Below are 21542 nucleotides of genomic sequence, written 5' to 3'. Positions count from 1 at the left end.
AAAAACACGATTAAAAAAAACAACTTTTTCTATTTTCCATTCATAAAAATACAGTATTTTATATTTGTTCTTAATGAACCAAAAAAAATCTAAAATCTAAATGGTAATTTATAGCTGTTGCAGAGTTGCTGAAACAAATGAGTTCTGTTGGGTCCTTTGTAACACATACAAATGGATGGTTAAGCGCCAAACCAGCCTGTACAACAAAGTTCAAAGAAATTAGTTTATATTAAAAAATGATTTATGTAGTGTTTCTTTGCAAACGCCAAAATACTATAATTAAAATTTTAAGTGCACTGAGCTGCAATTACTTTTAATTTTTTCGGTTTAGTGGCTTTTGTTAAAGACTTTTAAACTTTGTGCCAAATTATCTCATTTCAACATATTCGTTGTATAGGCTGGTTTGACGCCTAATCATCCATATGTTTGTGTAAACTTAGTTCAACTGAGAATGGTATGGATCTCAAATGGTAAAAATAAAACAGTATTATTTTTATCCGAATTCATTTATTGAGAGTAAGCCTAAATTGTTGGTCTTTAGCCTAAGCTTTTTGCAAGTTATTTCAATGTTTTGTCTGTGACCATATTCCATGATTATAGTTCTTTTCGTTGTCTCATTTTTTAGCACATAAAAACTGCAAACCAAGAGTATTTGGTTAATTCAAGTGACTTAAACAAATTGCTTCAAAAGATTTTATGAAATCCAATATGCTTTGTAATTGGACCAACATAATTTTAATGAATTCTAAACTTTTTAAATTTACTAAAATTGAAACAAGTTTCTAATTTGTAGTGTAGTTTATAATTTATATTGACAACAACAGAAAAGATTATTAAACTTATAACAAAAATGCAAAAGTAAATTACACAAATTTTATTTTGGTGTGCGATGTTAAAGTTTTAGACTAAAACTTTAGTAAACTTTCAAAATAAAATATACATAAACTTTTTGTGAAAAGGAATTCTCAATTTATTAAAATTTGATTAACAACTTATTTAATTAATTTGAATTAGGGTTGATAAAAATCATGATGTTTAGAAAGACTTTTTTTTTTTCATTTTATTTATTTATTTTTTTGATTTAAATCAGATTTTTTTGATTTGCCAATTTTTTTTAATTCTGAGTGGAATTCTAATGTTTTAATGCACCAAATTTTTAAAGACCAAATGACAAAAATCATAACAAAAAAATAACATTCAAACTTACATAATTTAATTTATTGTTTGTTTAAACATCATCTAATTCATATTTTATAAATAAAAAACTAAGTAAAAGTTATAATTACCAAAGGTTCAAAAAATGTGCACAATATATCTTAAAGTCAGCCTCAAAACTTAAAGTTACTTGCACATTGTATGAAACATTAAAATCAGATTTTAGTTATAGGGACATTTTCGAGATTTATTTATTTAAAAGTTACCTAAATTGATAATAAATATAATGATAAACAAATATATGTTAATATATATGTTAACACAAGGCTACTAAAAATTTGCACAAAATTTGAACGCTCGAAATTCGCAAACAAATTTGAATATTTCTGCAGTTCGTAGTTAATATATTCACTAGACATCCTTATTTCATAATCTGTAATGATTTTGGCAATTAAAATTATATAAATAAAATAGATGGAATTAAAGAAAACGACTTGTTCCCTTCATTAATTCACATCACAAAAATATAAAATATATACTTTGGCCTGATGGTGCAAGCTGTCGTTATGCAAAGCTAACAATTGAAACTTATAAGAAGTTTAGTATAACCTATGTTTCAAGGATGATAATCCACCAAATGTATTGCAATTAAGGCCCATTGAGGCATTTTGGTCTCATTTAAAACAGAGAGTCTATTCCAATGATTTCAAAGCAAAAAATCTTAACCACCTGAAAAGGAGAATTCAACTTAAGTTACGAGATTTCATTTCAGAATACTTTAAAAAACCTACTTTGCTCGCTTAAGACAAAAACTCGCTACACTGTTGATCATGGACACTTTTCATTTATAAGATGATCTATTATTGCTATCCTTATATATTTGATCAGTTGTGAAACAATAATTTAATTTGAATGACAATTATAAGCAATTCATTTTTGTGCAAATTTTTAGTAGCCTTGTGTTATTAAAGTTTTACTATAAGTTGTTTAAATTAGTTTTCTTATGATTTTCAACACCTGTGTCTTTACTTTTATTTAAATATCTGCGCTAGAGGTTTACAAGCATTTAATTGACAGTTTTATTTGATTTATAAGATAATAAATATGATTTAAATAAGATTTTAAGATAATATTAAATAATATTTAAATAAGTAGTTTCCACTTTTTTAAATATTTCATTTTTAATATTACATTGTACTGTATGCTTTGTTTTTATAGTTTTATTTGGTGATTTGTGAATCAAAATATTGACAAGTGAATCAAAATATTGAAGTTTAAATCATAATTAGTATTAATAACAATAATAACAATAATAATATCGTTTTATAATGAGATTATTTATCATAATATCAAAATCAATGCCCAAATATTTTTTTTGAATAACAGCTATTGAGTTTTGTGATTAACACAGTTTACGGTATTTAAAAAACCAAAAAATTCAAAGACCATAAGCATTTCTAGGTATTACAATTCATGATCAGTTAATTTGCCCCTTGCATCAATTAATTTTTCAGATTTTGTCTATTTATTAAGATATAAATCCTATTTAGTTGAAACTATCTTGCCACTGCCTTTTTATATCAACCTAAGAAAATATTGTCTACAGAAAAGAGAAGGCATTCTCTACAGTAGATTGACTAGATTCAGTTTTCTCAACAGAAAACTGAGTCTAGTCAGTTTTCTCAACCGAAAATTGACTAGTTTATGCTTCCTTAGTTGTCAGTTTGATATTTTCTACAGTCTCTTGATTAATGTTCTGATTGTCTTGAATATCTTTCAAAGTATTACATTTACCAAAACTTTTATGGTTTATCATTTGAGCTACCAAACCTTGTATTTCCACAAAACAGCTTTTGCATTAGGCTTTATCACCTTTTTTTCCAAATTTTATATATATATATATATAAATGTATATATTTTATGTATATATATGGGCAATTCCGCGAGAAAGAGGGGAAGAAAAAAAAAGCAAAAAAGTTATTCAAACACATACTAAACTCGATAACTCTTTTTTTTTTAATTACTTAAAAATACTTTTAAACAAAAAGTTATTAAAAAAAAAGTCGTTTTATTATACCATAACATGGTCTTAATGTTGGGTTGTATAAACATGCTTTGACACTTATTTACAGTCCTGTAAGCGTTAAAAATCGTATCGTATATTCATAATTGAGAACTTTGATAATGTTATAGTGCATTTTTTAAACGTAGTATACATGGTTATTAATAATCATTTATACTTTTTTTTACATCATTGATTGTGTCATTTTATTTGTTGTTTTTAAGCATTGGGTTATTTGTTAGGACCATCATGGTTACAACTGTCATGACAGAAAAAACATAAAAATGCTTGTAAAACTTCAAGTAAAAACTATGAAACTCAGCATATACTAACATCAATATGTGTTAAATACACACACCAAATGATTTTTTTTTACCATGCTGTTTGCTGAATTAAGTCTGACAGTTGTTTTGTTCAAAAGTGGTAAAAAGTAAGCTTTACGACCGTCACGCTACAGAGTTGATTTTTTTAAAAAATTCAAAACTTTAATGCTGTAACTTTTAAATACTAAATTATACGATAGTATTTCACATTTCTGGAAAGTTTCAAGTCATTTCCATTTTCGGTTTATTTTTAATAGCTTAAAGAGTGTCAAATGTTACGACCGTCACTCTCGCAGAATATATGTAATTTTAATTAATTATATATATACTAATTAAACTATTACTAAACAGGAGTTATTTTTAGTGCCTTTGAATCAAGGTAAAAGGTTCAGTGAATTATCATTAAAAACAATTTTAAAAAAATCAATTTAAATTATTTTTGTTGCTATGATTTAAATCATTATTTAGATTAAATTAAACCAACTGATTTAAATCAAAACAACCTTGATTTGAATTAATAAAAATTCTACTACAATTTTCTTAACATTATAAATTTAATTGTAATTATCAATCAAATGGTTAAAAAAGCCAGAAAAAGTGGTTTTAAGTAAGCTGAATGTATTTATATTTTACAGGATTTTGATGTTAAATGTAAAATTCAATGTGAGATTTAAAACAAAAAAACAAACACATTAAAAAAAAAAAATCGGCTTATTTGTATTTTACAGGAAAATTCTTTTTGCTGTAATTTTAATCAAGATAAAATCATTTAATTACAAAAAATTTTATTGATGCAACAAAAAGCGAGACAAATTTTATTGATGCAACAAAAAGCGAGCATACAAATAGTTACTTCTTATTACTTTACATGTTGAATAAAGGAAAACAAGATTTCAATTTATGTGTCTGCAAAAGAATTTGTAAAAAATGTAAATAAAAATAATATTGACCAACTCTGTTGACCAATAAGGAAAAAATGATATAACTAATATAATACCATGATTCTTACAAATCCATGAAATTGTCTGAAGTCTTGGAATTTCAGTTTTTAGAATTCTGGGATTAATTGCACTTGTTGAGAGACTTTTTATTTTCTTCAAACCAGAGAACAGTTATATTGCTTTTGTTCCTTGTGTTACTAGTTTAAATTTTTTGAACTAACATTAGTTGCTTTTTTTCCACAAAAAGTCTAATAAGAATCTAATAGTTGTATAACCTTTATAATAGCTGTATATTATTTTTAAGCTTTGCATTTTTTTTACAACATTAAAGCAATTTCTTTTACTCCTGTAAATAATTTACACAGGAAACTGAATCAGGAATGGTGAGCAAGAGTTATAGTTTGCCATTTCTCCCTAGACTTGTATTTTGTATATGTTTCATTCGATCATTTGATTTCTATGTTTATTTTGTGACAATTTTAATTAATTATGCTGATTAATTTAATAAAAATTATTAAAATTTATAATATTGAATTCTTTTACTTTAGGTATTATCCTTATCACTATTCCCCATATATGTCTGACCTTGCCAGTTTTGAATTAGAGAAAATAAGTATGGATCTTGGGACACCATTTCGACCATTTGAACAGCTTTTAGCAGTTTTACCTGCTGCTAGTGGCAAACTTCTACCTAAGGCATTTCAGGTAAGGTAAACTCTTCTTTTACATTAAATAAGTAACTCAAATAAAACTCAATTTTTTTTGGCTTATCGTAATTGCAACTATCTAGATTTTTCTATATTTATGAACTGTAATGTACTCAATTAGTCATTTACATTTTGTCTTTTAGGAATAACTCTTACTTCCAATCTATCTTGGAAACCATATAATAAATCCATAAAATTAAATCAAAGTAAAAGTACTTCAATTTATTTTATTTAATTTAATAAAAAGTTAAAATAAATTCTTATATTAGTTATTATACTGATTATAACTACTTTCAATATATCTACGCTCTATGCTTTTATGCATCTTTTAATATATCTACACTCTAACAAAAGCCAGAACACAATTTATCTACGCTCTAACAAAAGCCAAAAAAACTTTAATTCTAATGTTTAAAATAATATCTAGTTATAATATCTAGTTATAATGTTATAATAATGTGAACATTCCAAAACAGTTTGTAATAATTGTTGTTTTATGTTTATAAGAAATAGTTATAACACAAAAATTGTTAAAAGACACAGAATAACTTTATCAAAAGTTATTCCGTGTTAAATAAAGTTATTCCTATTATTTTGGGAATACTATTATTAAGACAACAAAACAACAGATCAGTTGCAGATTTCAAAGCAGAATCTAATAGCAAAGATAGGAATAGCAAAACAATAGTGTGGTTTCTAAAACTAAAATCTTTTCTAACCTATATATATATATATATATATATATATATATATATATATATATGTTTATATATATATATATATATATATATATATATATATATATATATAGAGAGAGAGAGAGAGAGAGAGAGAGAGAGAGAGAGAGAGATACAGGCTTTGTAATGAAGCGGGAGTGATCACTCTGCGCACGTGAAACATGCTCGTAAATAGCCCACAGTGCGCAACAAATAGTGCTTGCTAGCTTCATAATGAGAGTAAAAAATTGCGCTCGTCTAAAGAAATTGCGAGGGAGAAAAGTATAAAAGTATAAATTGATTTTATAAAAAATATTTGTAGTAAAAATTTTTTGTTTAAACAGTAGAATTTACATATTTTTAAATAAATTAAATTATATTCGTAATTAAGTACGTTACGCATAACTTATGCGTGACGAACTTTAATCTCAATTTGTGCAGCATAAGTTCAAATTAAAAATCTTAGTGCAAGAGAGCTAATGATTTATTCTATTTGAAAGCCAAATTTATCAAGTTTTTTTTTTTAATTCCAGTTGAACTTATCATATAATTCACTTAATTGTACCATGGTTAAGTCAAACCATTTGCTAACTACAGTTTTTAAGGTTCCATTTGACAAAAAGCTTTGCTTAACTTTTACTTTGAATTGCATATAAGTCCATGTAATAAAATATCAAAACTTGCAACACTTCTATAAAAATTCCAAACTTAAATGTTTAAAATTAAATATCTAGCATAATATTCATAAATATCTAGTGTAATAATTTATCAAACTAAAGCTTCACTTATAGCTTCAATTTCAAACAGGTTCAATCACATTCTATTATTTAATAGAATTAAACTAAATCCTCACTTATAGCTTCGATTTTGTACAGGTTCCGATCACGTTTTATCAATTTATGACTATTTAATATTATATTTAAAATTCAAAAACATCAAAAAAAATTCAAAACGTTGGAATATCAAATATTTTTTGTCAAAAATAGCTTAATAAACTAAATATTTTCACAACTAAAGTTTATTTATTAAAAAAGTTGAAGCTAAACAAAACTAAGAATTGAAAATAAAAAATTTCAATAAACGTAATAACAAACATAATAATACATATAACAAATGTATTTGTTATACCTATTGTTTATTGAAAGTTTCAGAAGCGTGCTCGCAAATTACAAAATAAAAAATGTAGCTTCACTAGTTTCACAAACCCATTTCTCAAAATATATGTCAATATATAAGTTATTTATATATTATATTTGTATAAGCATATATATACTTACACTAATATATATTTTCTTAGTATAAGAAAATATATATTAGTTATATGCTTATAAGAAAAGTATCATTCATAGTCATCCTTAATAATAAGATTTATACTAACATGTATAATAAGATCCATACTAATATCCAACTTAACTAATAGCTAAGTTTTATAAGTTTTGTCATTCAAAGCGTGTACACTTTTATTTACAGTAGATAGTAGTTTTGAACATTTTATAAAAACCATTGTTGAATATGGTCAGGGAAATTCATCTGATTTTTCAAAAAAGTCAGGGAATTTTATATAAATATTTGGCTATGAACCCTGATTCAGTTTAAGTTGGAAACCAGTTTTCTGTTTTGTACAAACAATGAATGGAAAGTTATTAAGTTATTACTGCTAACAGATTGAATGGAATGTTTACTATTTTCAAAACATTTTGTCCCAATGAGAATAGAAAATTTAAATTAAAAAATTAAAGTTTAATAGAATTTTGAAAAATCAAAAGTTTTAATCTGCAAGATTTTGTAAACATTTCACTCATCTTTTTTTAGATGAAATATTTTTATATCTTTTTTTTTTTTTTTTTAACTATTATTTATTTTAAATTAAATTTAAAGCGTTTCTGTTTTTTCTAATGCTGCAATCAACCATGCTAATTCAACTCCAAAAGGAAACAAAGTTATGTTGTAAATTTTTAGTTAATGGCGATATTTCATTGTTTTTGTTTCTTATTAAAGCAGTAACATATTTTTTCTAGATACATGAATGCATTAACTGAAAAACCAAAGCTTTTTCGTCTGATTTCCTAGACTTCACATGAAAAAAGTTCAAACAAAATATCGTCTACCCTTTCTCTTGAACTCTCTCTCTCTCTCTCTCTCTCTCTATATATATATATATATATATATATATATATATATATATATATATATATATATATATATATATATATATATATATATATATATATATATATATATATATATATGTATATGTGTATATACATATATCAAGTTTACCTGTTGTTGCATTTAAAAAACAAATCAAGAGTGTCAAATAAATAACAAACTGTAAACTTATATACATTAAAAATTAATTTTCAGAAGCATCTTTATGCTTTTAAATTGGTGCCAGAAAGCCAGGCTTTAAACCATTGGTTTAAAACCTGGCTTTCTCCCTTTGCTAAAATAACTTCGCAGATTTTTGTTATAGTTGATTAGTGTTATTAGGTCTGACATTGTTGCTTTAATAATATATTGGGATCAATTTTTTTATAACCAGCGATATGCCAGAAAAATTGACATCACAAAAATTGGTAGTCTACTAAGGTGTAGGATAGTTTATATAGATGGGTGCAAGGTAGTTTATATAGATGGGTTCCATTACAGAAAATAAAATATAATTTTTTTTGTTTTGTTTAAAAAGCTTGCATAAATGCTTTTAATTTTTTTTTTTTTAGAACTTAATGGTGGAAGAGACATCAACAATAATTGATTATTACCCCTCAGACTTTCAAACAGATTTAAATGGGAAAAAACAGCAGTATGAAGCTGTTGTTCTTATACCATTTATAGACGAGGTTTGCATTTTGTATCTAGTTTGTTTATTTTAATAAAAAAAATTTTCTTCTATCTAAAAATGGTCAATAAACATATATCTACATATGTTATATACTATAGCACATATAGATATACATTGGTCAACCTTTTTAGAAGCGCTTACTTGATGCTATGGCACAAAACTATGACCAACTGACAGAGGAAGAGAAATCTCGCAACACCTTTGGAAATGCTTATGAATTTATGTATGATGAAAATCTAAACTTAACTTATCCTTCATCTCATCCTGGCTTAAATGATATAGCTCCATGTAAAGTTAAACAAGTTGAAATTTCTCAGGACCTTTACAGATTAAAGATCAATGATATAAAGAAAGGTCTGTCTAAAGGTGCACAGCTTGACATTTATTCACCAGGGTTTCCAACATTAAAACACCTAAAACATAAATGCTTCTTTACACAGGCTGGTATCAAAGTGTTTAAACACAAAAGTAAAATTGAGAATGCAATTATTAAAATAACAGAACAAAAAAGTATGGTAAGTACTTTGTACAATAATTTTTTGTTGCAAGAGTGTAAGTTATGTAACAGTTAAAAAAAGTAATTGTATAAAATACTTGTATAAAATAAAGTGTAATTGTATAAAATACTTGTATAAAATAAAGTGTAAAAAATTAAAAAAAAAAAAAAAAAAAGGAAAAGTGAAAATTTTTTATAAAGGATATTGAAGAAACAGCCAATTTGATGATTGGAAAGTCAGTTTTTGTTGAATGGCCATATATGGTTGAAGCACTGGTAACTTCAGTGATGAATGAAGATCTTTGCTACTATCTAAGTAACGAAAATGAACTTGCTATGAAGATGGTTGATGGAGAAGATTATTCTAATTTTAAAAAGGAAACAGCTGGTATTTTATTTTTTTATTCAAAACTAATTTATTTTTTTAATGTTAATTTACCTCCCCAAGGATGAAAAGACCTCTACAATTGAGGAGGTTACTTTAACTGTAGTTACAACTTTCTCTTAACTCTATAACTCTGAAACACGAACCTTGACAAACAAGGCTGCTGCGCAGAGAAACAGGTTGAGCATGGTACTACCAGGGGCGTGGTAAGAATCAAACTCAGAACTTCTCGTCTATAAGGCAGCGTTCTACTACTACACCACTACCGCATTTAGTAAATGCGTAATGTTAAATGTAATACCTAAATATGGTTAATGTTAGACAAACTTTTAATCAAAAGAGTAATGTAAAATAATCAAAAGAGCAATGTAAAAGTAAAAATAATGTAAAATGTACTGCAAAAGACAAATGAATTAATTGAGACAATTGATTAATTGAGACAATTGAAAATAAAATGTATATTAACATATAGATTTTACTAGACTATTGTATATTATCATTTTTAAAAATGATAATATACAATAGTCTATGATAAAAAAGTGTTATTCTTTGAGAAATAAAAAACTAATTGATTTAAGTAAGACATATTACTTGTAATTTTTATGATTTATTAGTAACATTATATGCCTAAGTTGATATAATTGGATTTCCATATCCTATATGGATTAATAATCTGTTATCAATTCAATTTTTTTTGTTCACCTCTGTCCCAATGGCTTACTACAGTCAAGGAGGCTACCTATTATTTTTTTAGTTAATATTTTTTTCTTTATGTTTTTTACCTTTTTTAAGTTTAGCTGATTTTGACCACCACACCTCTTGCAGTTTTGAAGATTAAATTTGATCTACAACTCGATTTTTTTATGAGTGTAAACACTTAAAATTACTACATTAGCAGAAAATTATATTAATTTAAAAATAATACTGAATGTTTTCGATTTTCGGACAACCATTATTTCCAAATAAAAAGATGGTCAAAAATTTGATCAATCATTCCATTTTAAGTAACAATTCCTAAATGTCCTAAAACGTCCTACAACAATGTCCTAAAACAAGCTAGTTTTTCAAAACTAAAAAAACACAACTAAATAGCATTAAAAATACAGTAAAAAATTTCATTCTCAATAACAATTGATCAGCTCAATTTAAAAAACAAAAAAGCAAAAAAACTTCTCACTTATGAAGCAAGATTGCTGAATAATTTCTGCTTATTACTGGTTGCTAAAAAAGTTATGTATTTAAGTTAATACTTGATGTTTATCAAGTTATTGGAGATTAAATAATTGATTATCTATTGATTAGATATGAGTTTAAAATTTATGTCTTGTGCTTTATTTGTTTGTTTTTTATTATTTTTTATTTACTCAGTTATTTCTTCATACCATCTATTTGAGCGAGGAATAAATCTAGGAGATGTGACCACGATTGTGGCAGCTAAATTGCTTTTGGGTGAAAAGTATAAATTTGATGGAGGTAAAGCTAGTTTAGTAAAAGAATGGTCCCAGACTCCTACTTTTTATCCATTACAGACTATAGTACAGGTTTTTTTTTTTTGTTGTTTTTTTTGTTTGTTTGTTGTTGTTTTTTTTGTTTTGTTGATTTAAAGTAAAAAATAAATGATTTTATATGTATGAATAAATTTATTCAATTATAAATAAAAATAATCAAAGAGAAAAATTTTTTAAAGGATGTTTCTGTTTGCAAGAGGGAAAAGAATGTTATTAAATCTACATCAGACTTGTTTCCTGTTCATTCTCCGTGTGTTATCTTGTCGCAACCACATTATGGATTCACTGGAAAAGTATGTCAATCTGTTTTTCATTGTCTGTAATAGTTGAATTTTATTGTTTCATCTTTTTTATTACAAATTGGTTAGTTATGTTTTTGCTTTGTTTTATCTTTTTATAATAAATAATTACTATAGTTTTTAAAATTTGTTTTCATGTTTGCTTTAAAAAGTTTTTTTAATATAATGAGCATAATGATCTCATATGTTTAAGAAAGATTTTTTTTTTTGTCAAAGGTTCTTCAATACAACGAAAAGAATGATCATATAAATGTCCTAATAAACATTCTGAAAGAACCGAATTTTTCAGAAACAATGTTTGAGTCTCTTTCAACAGAATATGTCTCTTCTCACTCGATTGCAAAACAAATGCAAATTCCTATCGATGTACTTTCAAGAATCACTGGTGATGTATTTGTAACAAAGGGTAGTAACCAAACTGGTATTATGTCTTATAATCTTGGCTTAAAAATAAAATACACCAAAAAAAATTTAGAGGTATACTTTTCAAGCTGTTATTAATAAATGTTAATTTATTTGTGAGGTTTTTAAATAACAATTTAAAATCATAACAGAGTTTTTAAGCCTAACAAATTTAAAGAATTTTTTTTTGATTGCACAGAAGGCCTAATATCCATCATTTTCAGTGGAAATTTTTTTATTTACATATGTTTTTGTTCTCAGATGCTAGGTTATGCAAGACGCTCTGCCTTTGGTTGGTTTTATTCAGCGTCTGCAGTTAATCTTCTGAATGAATACATGAAAAAGTTTCCAGAAGTTTTTCGTGGGTTAGAATCTATGGCTTCATCAGATGTTGACAGTTTTAATTTTTCTGATTTATTTCCACAGCAAAGGTTTATTTTTTGTTATTGGTTATAATATCTACTTTATTTATTAAATAAATCATAATAACTAAAATATATATATATATATATATATATATATATATATATATATATATATATATATATATATATATATATATATATATATATATATATATATATGAGAATATAAAAGTATAGTAAAAAATAACCCAAATGCATCACTTCAAGATAACACCAGGCTACATGATTAATAAAGAAAAATTTATATATATATATATATATATATATATAATTATTTTTAAAAACTAACACAATGTTTTTTATTCTTGACATGTTTCGTAAAGTTTATTTACATTTTCAAAAAGATTATTTTACAATAAAAAAACTATGAAATAAGTATTAAAAAATAATCTTTGCAGAGAAATATTAAGGGACAAAAATTATACATAATAAACCAATATATTTACTACAAAGTAACTCAATAAATAACCAATCAAAATAACCAGCTGTCAAAAAAAAAAAAAACTGACAGTAAAATTAAATAGAAAAGTTTATAGCATAATGTAAAGTTTGTCTATTAAGTGAGGGACTTTCCCATTTAATGTGGAGGGTTTCTTTTATCTTTAATTTGTGTTTGGTTGGGGCATCATCCAAAATCTCAAAAGAATCACAGTTAGCCAGATTTTTGCAATTAATAGTTAAATTTAAGTGTTTAAATATATGAGATTGTTTATCACTTTTAAGGTGCTTATTTATTCTAAAAGGTTCACTTTTAAGGTGCTTATTTATTCTAGTTGCCAAATGTCTGGAGGTTTCTCCAATATAACTGGCACTACAGCCAGCGCAAGAAAATTTATAGACAACATGAGATTTAAGCAGTTTAGGAAGTGACTCTTTTAAGCAAAAACTATCTTGTATTTTATTAGTAGTGAAAATTAATTTTATTAGAACATCCTTGCAATATTTATGAACAATTTTTGAAATTTTCATTTAAGTATAATTAGAGTACATTCCAATGTGTGGAAGCTTAAAGTGTCTTATATTTAAGCTATTAACATAATGTTAGAAATAGATGGGTTCATTTTCTTATTAATATAGGATTTAATTTCAGAGTCAATAATTTTTTGTGGAAATTTATTATTTTGTAAAACTAATTATAGATTCTTAATATCTTTATCAAAACCAACCCAAGTATTTTTACTTCAAGTATTTTTAATGTACAATCAATCAAACAACGAACAAGTCCAAATTTGTAGCAAGGGAATAAAACTAAAAAATTCTTGTAAAAGATCTGTATACGTTTTTTTGTGATAAACTGAAGTCAAAATCGAATTGGATTTTTTAATAAGTACATCTAAAAAAGCAATCTGGTTATCTTGTTCTTTTTCCATAGTAAATTTCAAATTTTTATGTTGTTTATTGAGGTGTTTGAAAAATTCTTGAGCTTTATATTTAGAATATATAAGAACAGAATAATTATGAGATGATGATGTAAAATGTTGTCTGAAGAATGGTTTTAATTTTTATTTGGCAATTATGTCAGATGAACACAGGATATTTATAATTATGTCAGATGAAGATAAAATAATATTTATTATTGTCAGATGAAGACAGGATAATATTTATAATGAGTAGTTTTTGTTTTAACTATATTAGTATAGTAATAAAACAATTTAAAAAGAAACAGTTTTAAAACATTTTAAAATCTAATGATCATTTTATTTTATTTTTAGTGAGGATTACTTGGACCATGTTAGCATTTTTTTGAAAAATCTACCATGTTATGATGGACAATTAATTAGGTGCCAGAGCAATGTTCTAGAGGAACCTGTTGTGAATCGAATAGAGCAAGCTGTTAATGAGATAAAAGTCAGTTGTTTTTTTGTTGTTTTTTTGTTATTAGGACTTGTCGATTTTTTAAAATATATAATATATAAAATTATAATAATAACTTTTTCTTGATAATAGCAAATTTAGTTTTAGTGTTGGGAAACTTTTATTGAAAGTAAAATGATTTCTGAAAAATTGTTTTAAAAACGATTTTTTTAATATAATTATGTGATGGTCCTAAAAACACTCTTTTTTTAATACTACAGTTTATTCACTTATTATGACAGCTTCACTTATTATTTTTTATTTTTATAACTAAAAAAAGAGCAAAATGAAAATGAAATAATGTTCTACACTTTCATTATCTTTTTTTTTTTATTTTTTATTTTTTTTGCATTTTGGCAAATTTTTTTTTGTTTAATTTCCAACAATTTTTTCTTGTGGTTGCCACTAAAGTATTGCTTTATTTGCATTGCGATGAATTGCATAGAATTTGTTTATAGCATTATATATGATTATAGCATTGGCTATAATTTTGATTATAACATAGGCTTTTTATTTCACTATTGCATAACTCTAAAATTAAAGACAAGTTTTTTTTCTTTCTATATCATAATTAATTTTATAATTATATCATAAAGCATAGTTATATCATCAATGTCATAAATATCACCTTAAATGACGCTTTGCAAATCATGGTTTCATTAAATTGTCAAAGTGTAAAAAAGTAAATATTTTTAGTGTACAAAATTAAAGAATTTTTTAATAATTGTTATAATTAATGAATTGAAATATTTATTTACAAATATTCTTCTTTAGGACCAGCAAAAAAAAAGTTTGAAATTCCAAGTGAAACCTGAAAATTTATTTCTTCCAACTGACTCACTATACAATGTCCCACAGGACAGAGAAATATTTTTGTTTGATCGCGTTGTAAATATTCAAAATGGCATTAATGTTCCATTTGGTATGAGAGGAACTGTTATTGGAATACACAAAGGTTTTTCTGATTTTACTGTTGTTAACAAATTGCAACTTCTATAATATGTTTTTAAACATAAATTGATCAAAAATAAATTACTAAAATTATTTCATTTATCAATAATCTTTTAATTGAGGAGTGGACTTGCAAAACCAGATAATTCACTTTTTTTTTTTTCATTCTATATAATAATCTTCATAATGGCAAAAAATGTTTTCCAGTAAACCGAATAGATAAAAATTGAAATATTAAAATTTGAACAATTGATATCATAAAAAAAATGTTTAAGACAAAAATTTGAAAATCATGCTCTTTTGACCTTATTTTTATTACAAAATGAAAAAACCTTTTATCTTCTTTTGCATGCCAATCATTTTTTTTTTATCTGGTTTTGATCGGAAATTTATTTCTAACTGGTTTTCAAAAAAACTTTATTTAGTCAACTCAACTGGTGGCAATTTTAATAATCTATATAATTGTGCAAAACGCCCCTCTGCCTTAAAAAATGAGTAATTTTAATGTTTGATACTTTTATAGGGTTGATGAAGTTAAAACTTAATTGTAACTGTTTGAATATGGCTTTTGTAGTTTTAGTGAATTTTTTGTATATGATTTTTTTCTTAAATAATGTCCTCCATTTTTATAAGACATTTTTGAAAACAGAATGTTGATAAAAATTTTTGTCTTATTTTTATTTTGTCTTATATATTATAATTATTGCATAGACAATTTTTTTTAATCTGGTTTTACACGGACAGAATAATTTAAGGCAGGTAAAATGTTATTAAAATTGTTGCTTTTAAATTCAATTTATATTTGTAAAGGTGTAGAAATACTACTACAAAAAGTCTTTTTTTTTTTTTTTTAAGTGAATTATTTGGTTTTGCAAGTTCACTCCTCAATTGAGAAGTCTAAGTAAATGTATAAAATATATTAAAAGCTTTGGTTAACAAGTACTAAACTTTTATTTTTCATTCATTTTCGAAAGAACAAAAATGTGGTCATTAGGGCTATGACTTTTTTTTAACCCCATGCTCCTGTACTGTAGTTTGATGAACTTTTACCTAAAAACCATGAAATGAACTATTATTTGCATATCTTTTGAAAAAAGTTAAGTAAGGTGCAATTTGTCTTTATTTTTGCATGACAAATACATTTCCTTCATTACTTTGATTGCGCGTTCTGCACATTGATTACTTCTGGGGATCTGTACTATAGATGGCTCTCGCTTTCAGTGATTTTTTAAAGAGCTTAAAGCCTTTTTGTATGGATTCAGTACTTCAGCCAAGTTGTTAAAGTTGTTTTTGTTGTACAGTTGGTCTGTAAACCAATGGTCTGCCCAGCCATACAATATAAATCGACTCTCTGCAGAACTGTCCTTGTTGAAGGAATTAAAATGAAGGCCAGGATCACTAGCATAGCATTGGAGTTCCACCTCGCATTGCTGATGTTGGGTAATTTCTGAAACCTGATCAATGGAAAATGTCCCTTTTCATCAAAAATCAGAACACTCGAGTGAGATGAAATAAAAATTTCATATCATCTCTCCAGCCTGATATTTCAAGAATTACTTCTATTCCATTATCAAACTGTTTTCAGTTGTTCGTACTCCAACAGTTGAGATACAAATAAATATTCGATGTTCGGCAATAGTGTTTTACTTCCAAGTTCTTCATCCATCACCAAACGGAGGATTCTATCTAATACATGGTGTTGACAACTGATTAACTGAGGTTTATTAATGCATTTCTCTGTGAACATTCATGGCAATATTACAACAACACCATTCTTTTTTTCCAGTGTTAACGCTGGTGGTATCTGCAACAATCATCTGTATTGAATTCCATAAATGAAATTCATCGAAGACTTTAGAAATTCCTTAAGCAATAGTTTTTCCCCTGCCATCTACCAAGCCCAGGAAATCCAATTTGATTTCTCTTTTTTCATTTTTAAGGACGACCACTTGATAATCAATTCCATTGATGTGCTTGCAATCAAAGTGTAAGGACCAACTTTCTATATGCAACTTTTCAATGATTTCTTTTTTTAGCTTGATTGCCTCTTTGATTGTTGACTTGTAAATAGCTGATTGACATAGAGTTGGGATGTCAATGCTTTCATGAGCCAATTGCTTGCATATGTAACAGCTTTGTTTGTTAATACTCTTGTGTAGGTTGCCAAATTTTGCTTTTATTGTATTTTCTGCTTGGTGTAGGAGTAGTCTCATCTTCTACATCGTTTGTCAGCCTCAGAGTCAGAATCACTGAAACTAGGATAGTAAGATGATGAGTTGGATGACCTATTAAAAAGTTTTTGTCTTTTAGAGGGATGGATCGTTTTTTTACTGGCCACTTGGCCTGTAGAGTATCCCACTGTTCCTTTGCTTTCCACTTGGAGATGGTACAATCATTTGTTCTCAGAAGATAACCATGTTCCATCCACTTTAGTAATATCAAAAATTTCATCAAGGGGTTTGTAGCTTCTCCACTTAACACATTCATCATAACATTTCAGTATTTTATCAAGCTTTGCTTGTATAACTTAATCAGATACATGTGGAAAATTCAGTTTATTCTTCCACAATTTGGTGACTTCTTTGGAAATTTTTACTATTCGCTCCTTTCTTCCTTTGATTTTTGGTCCAAGGAAATGGTAGCGCCCGATAATTTGCTTTTGGAGAGTCTTCAAATTTTGCCAGATTATTAGTCCAGACATCCTTGTTCTTCTGAATGCTACTATTGCTAGGCTTGTACGTAGCCATGTGTTGCTTCTGTAATAACTATAAAATTAGATAAGCAGCTATATATACACAGTCTAAATTGTTCTAGAATATTCTAAATTGCTCCAGAATGTTCTAAATTGTTCTAGAATATTCTAAATTATTCTAGAATATTCTTAGTTGTTCCAGAATGTTCTAAATTGTTTCAGAATGTTCTAAAGTCGTCTAAAAAATTCTGGAATTTTCCAAAATTTTCTAATGTTCTAAACACTTCTAATCTATACAAGTTTTAAATGATTTTCAGCAAAGCCACACTTAATAGTAGTAGCAGTAACAAGATTAAATAAATGACAATTCGTAATTTTAATTGCAGGGTGACGTTTTTTACAACCTAGAGGAATTGAACATGTTTTCAATGTTTTCTAACAAAAGTTCATCAATTTGACACAGGAAATTTTTTTTTAAAAAAAGTCAAAAAGTCATAACCCTAGAGCTCATAGTTAAAAAAATTTGTAGTAAAACAATGTCACAAAGAATTTTAGCCGAACTGTTTGGCAAGGACAAATGGTTTCAGAAATGAGTAAATTTTGTTTAAATTTTATTTTTCCAAATGAGTCTTGCCCCTGTTAAACTTTATCATCAAATGTTTCTTTGTATCGTAAAGTATATTTGATTAAACTTGTTTTGAGTCTTGTTTTAAGTGATTCATTTAGAATTGAATATTAATGCTCAATAAAAATTTACATATATAAATTTATTTAGTTATACAATTTTTAAATAAAGAAAATATCATATGAACATATGAGGAGCCCATCTGCAAAGCGCGCCAAGTCCAAAAAAAACATTTTTTGAGTTAATTCCATTTCTATATTCTATATACTGAAATCTATAATCTATTTAAATATTAGTTCTATTAAAAGGCTCTTAGTCCTAAAAATAGGTATGGGAAATATCAAAGCGTTTTCAAAACACATTAAGTCTAACTGGGTTAGAGCTTTAAAACATGAAATCAGAAGCTAATCAGATAAGCGATAAGTGATCTTGTGTTTTTTTAACAACCGGTCTGTTTATACTTATTAGCACACTTTTTCTTGGTGCATCAAATTATTTAAAATTTATCACTTAATACAAAATGACTGAAATTAAAGAAAGTTTTATAGCTGCTGTAGAGAAAGAAAACAACCTTACTTACCAAAGGGAACAACCATCTTACTAAAGGGAAATGCAAGTAAAAGAATACAAAAGAAAAGGTAGTATTTATAATTTATTTCTAAATTATAAGTAATAAATCTTTTAATCAATGCAAGCCATATATTTTTTTATATCTACTCTTAGATGTCTAATACAGGGGAATACATTTGATTAATTTTTTTAAACTTTTCCTATACATCCAAATTTATTAAGACCCCCCTTCCCACCTGTTTATTAATTTTTATTTTCTATTAACTAAAATAACGGTGGAGGTGTACTTGATTCATGTGCGATTAAAACAATGATTTATTTTAACCGTTATTTAATTGAATTTTACCAAGGAGGTATATTGACTATTATACTATATCTATATCTATTATATTTTCTTATTTAGCTAAGATATGCCACTCTCCTCTAAACCCATGAATCAAGTACATCGCTGCCAAAATAAATCTTCTCAACTTATACTACCATTTTTAATTCTATTGAAATTATGATGACAAAGCTGTTAAAAAATGCATATTTGACCACAAACCACAGTAGAATTAAAATTATTTTATTTTTTGTTCTGTAAAAAATTGCAACCCACCCTTTTGTTAAGATCCACCCACCCGCCACACATACCCACACACTGCCTATTAAATCTGGAATAAAATCCCCCCCCCCCTCTCTTTCGTTTACTCTCAAACTACCCCCACCCTTACCCCTTGTATTAAGCACCCGAGAGTACTTGAAATATCACTTGCGTTTTTTAAATTTGTATGTGCAATATAGTACATATTATAAATAATAAATTGTTTTCATAACTCCAATTTAACTTTTTGTTATAAGGCACGGACCTAAACCACCTTCAAAACATTATTGAGAATATGAACATAAAACGGCATTCAAATGTTCTGAAATAAAAGACACAGACCTCTACCTTTTTAATGCTCATTTTATAATGCTGAAAAAAGTGTGACCATGACAAATTTATATTATAATTTATGTCAGTTCAGAAAAAAAAACGATCTAGAAAAAGAGAGCATTTTGACCCTAAAAAAATAAGGAACAGATCTTATTGTGAAATTAATTATTTTATGGAGAGAAAAAAAACAGACAAATAGTTAATGTTTGTAAAGACACTTTTCTAAACTACTTACAGGTTGGTAAAACTCGTATTCAAAGCATTGCTAAACATTTCTTTAATAACAGAAATCCAAGAAAAGAAAACAGAGGTGGTGATAAAAAAAAGCCACAAGTTCAGTGATAAGCATAACGCTGTGGTAGAATTTATGAAGAGTCTTCCTGGAAGGGAGAGCCATTACAACAGAAACAAATCTAGAAAGCTGTATCTGCCATTAGAGCTAAAAAGAGTTAAAAACGTTTGGAAAATGTACACAGAGAAGCAACCTAATCTACCAGTAACATGAATTTTTCCAAAAAATCTTTATACTTTAATTTAGGGTTTGGCTTTCCTAAATCAGATGCATGTTCATTTTGCGAAAGAATTCGACACCAAATAAAATGTGAAAATGATTTAGAAAGAAAGAACAGTTTGATTACTGATTTAGCTGTTCACAAACGAAGAGCAAATGCATTCTATGATCTTTTGAAGGAACAAAGAGATGGTCTAAAATTATTTGCTTTGACCATCAGCAAAACCAAATCATCCTAAAGTTCCAGATCAGCAAGCTTATTACAGTAGACAAATGTGCATGTACAACTTTTGTGTTGTAGAAAAAAAAAATAGCGGATATTTGAAGAAAAAAAAAATGTCATTATCTATACTTGAAATGAGTATGACTTCAAAAAAAATAGTTCATCTTGCTCCAGCGCAGTGTTTAACCAGCTTTGCAATACAAACATGGATGACATAAACACTGTTCACTTAGTTTCTGATGCTGGTGGTGGTCCAAATAAAAATAACGTTTTTTTTTACATATAGGCTTCTGGCTGTTAAGACATGCACCAGTATTAGTAAAAACAATTGAACTTTTGTTTCCTGTTTGAGGGCATACATTTTTGCCATGTGACCGTGTATTTGGAACTTTAGAAAAAAGTTTGTGAAAATTAAAAGAATATATTCTCCGGAAGAGTACTATAATGTTTACAGTACTCAAGGAGCTGTAAAAATTGCTGGAATAGACTGGAAATGTGTTTGATTTCAAGTCAGTATGTCAAAGAGTCTTTTAAAAGCCATTGCCTATCAAAATTCAGGAAAATTAACGCTTTTTTATTACAAGAGGATCAGCTAAAATTATTGAAATTCAAGCGGAACCTAATTTTAAATTTGTGCTGAATGGTCCTCAGATTATAACTAAAAGAGGCCATAGTTGTTTATCTTGTCCCTCTCAGATTCAAAAAGGAGTCCCAGTAGCAAAGACTTAAAAAAAAGATATCAAAAGCCTAATGCATGTGTAACTAGGAGCAAGATATTCGTTGTGATTTTTTAAAAAGTATAGTTAGCAACTCTTTTATAGAAAAAGACCCAGAAGATGAAGAAGATACTATATATATATATATATATATATATATATATATATATATATATATATATATATATATATATATATACATACATACATACATACATACATA

General features: G+C 26.6%; 1 protein-coding gene across 1 annotated transcript in view; it reads left to right on the top strand.

Annotated features, from left to right (window-relative positions):
* Nucleotides 1-21542, top strand: part of LOC100204338 (5'-3' exoribonuclease 1) — a 63799-nt gene that overhangs the window by 25781 nt on the left and 16476 nt on the right. The window contains exons 13-22 of the mRNA XM_065799393.1: nt 5030-5186; nt 8625-8744; nt 8878-9261; nt 9444-9630; nt 10996-11168; nt 11315-11428; nt 11651-11911; nt 12098-12267; nt 13974-14109; nt 14890-15070. Coding sequence (XP_065655465.1) covers nt 5030-5186; nt 8625-8744; nt 8878-9261; nt 9444-9630; nt 10996-11168; nt 11315-11428; nt 11651-11911; nt 12098-12267; nt 13974-14109; nt 14890-15070 — 1883 coding nt within the window. The remainder of the gene's footprint in view (nt 1-5029; nt 5187-8624; nt 8745-8877; nt 9262-9443; nt 9631-10995; nt 11169-11314; nt 11429-11650; nt 11912-12097; nt 12268-13973; nt 14110-14889; nt 15071-21542) is intronic.

Source organism: Hydra vulgaris, chromosome 06 (genome assembly GCF_038396675.1).
Source record: "Hydra vulgaris chromosome 06, alternate assembly HydraT2T_AEP".
Lineage (NCBI taxonomy): Eukaryota > Metazoa > Cnidaria > Hydrozoa > Anthoathecata > Hydridae > Hydra > Hydra vulgaris.
Note: the sequence above shows the minus strand (reverse complement) of the source record. Positions and strands in the feature narration are given on the sequence as shown.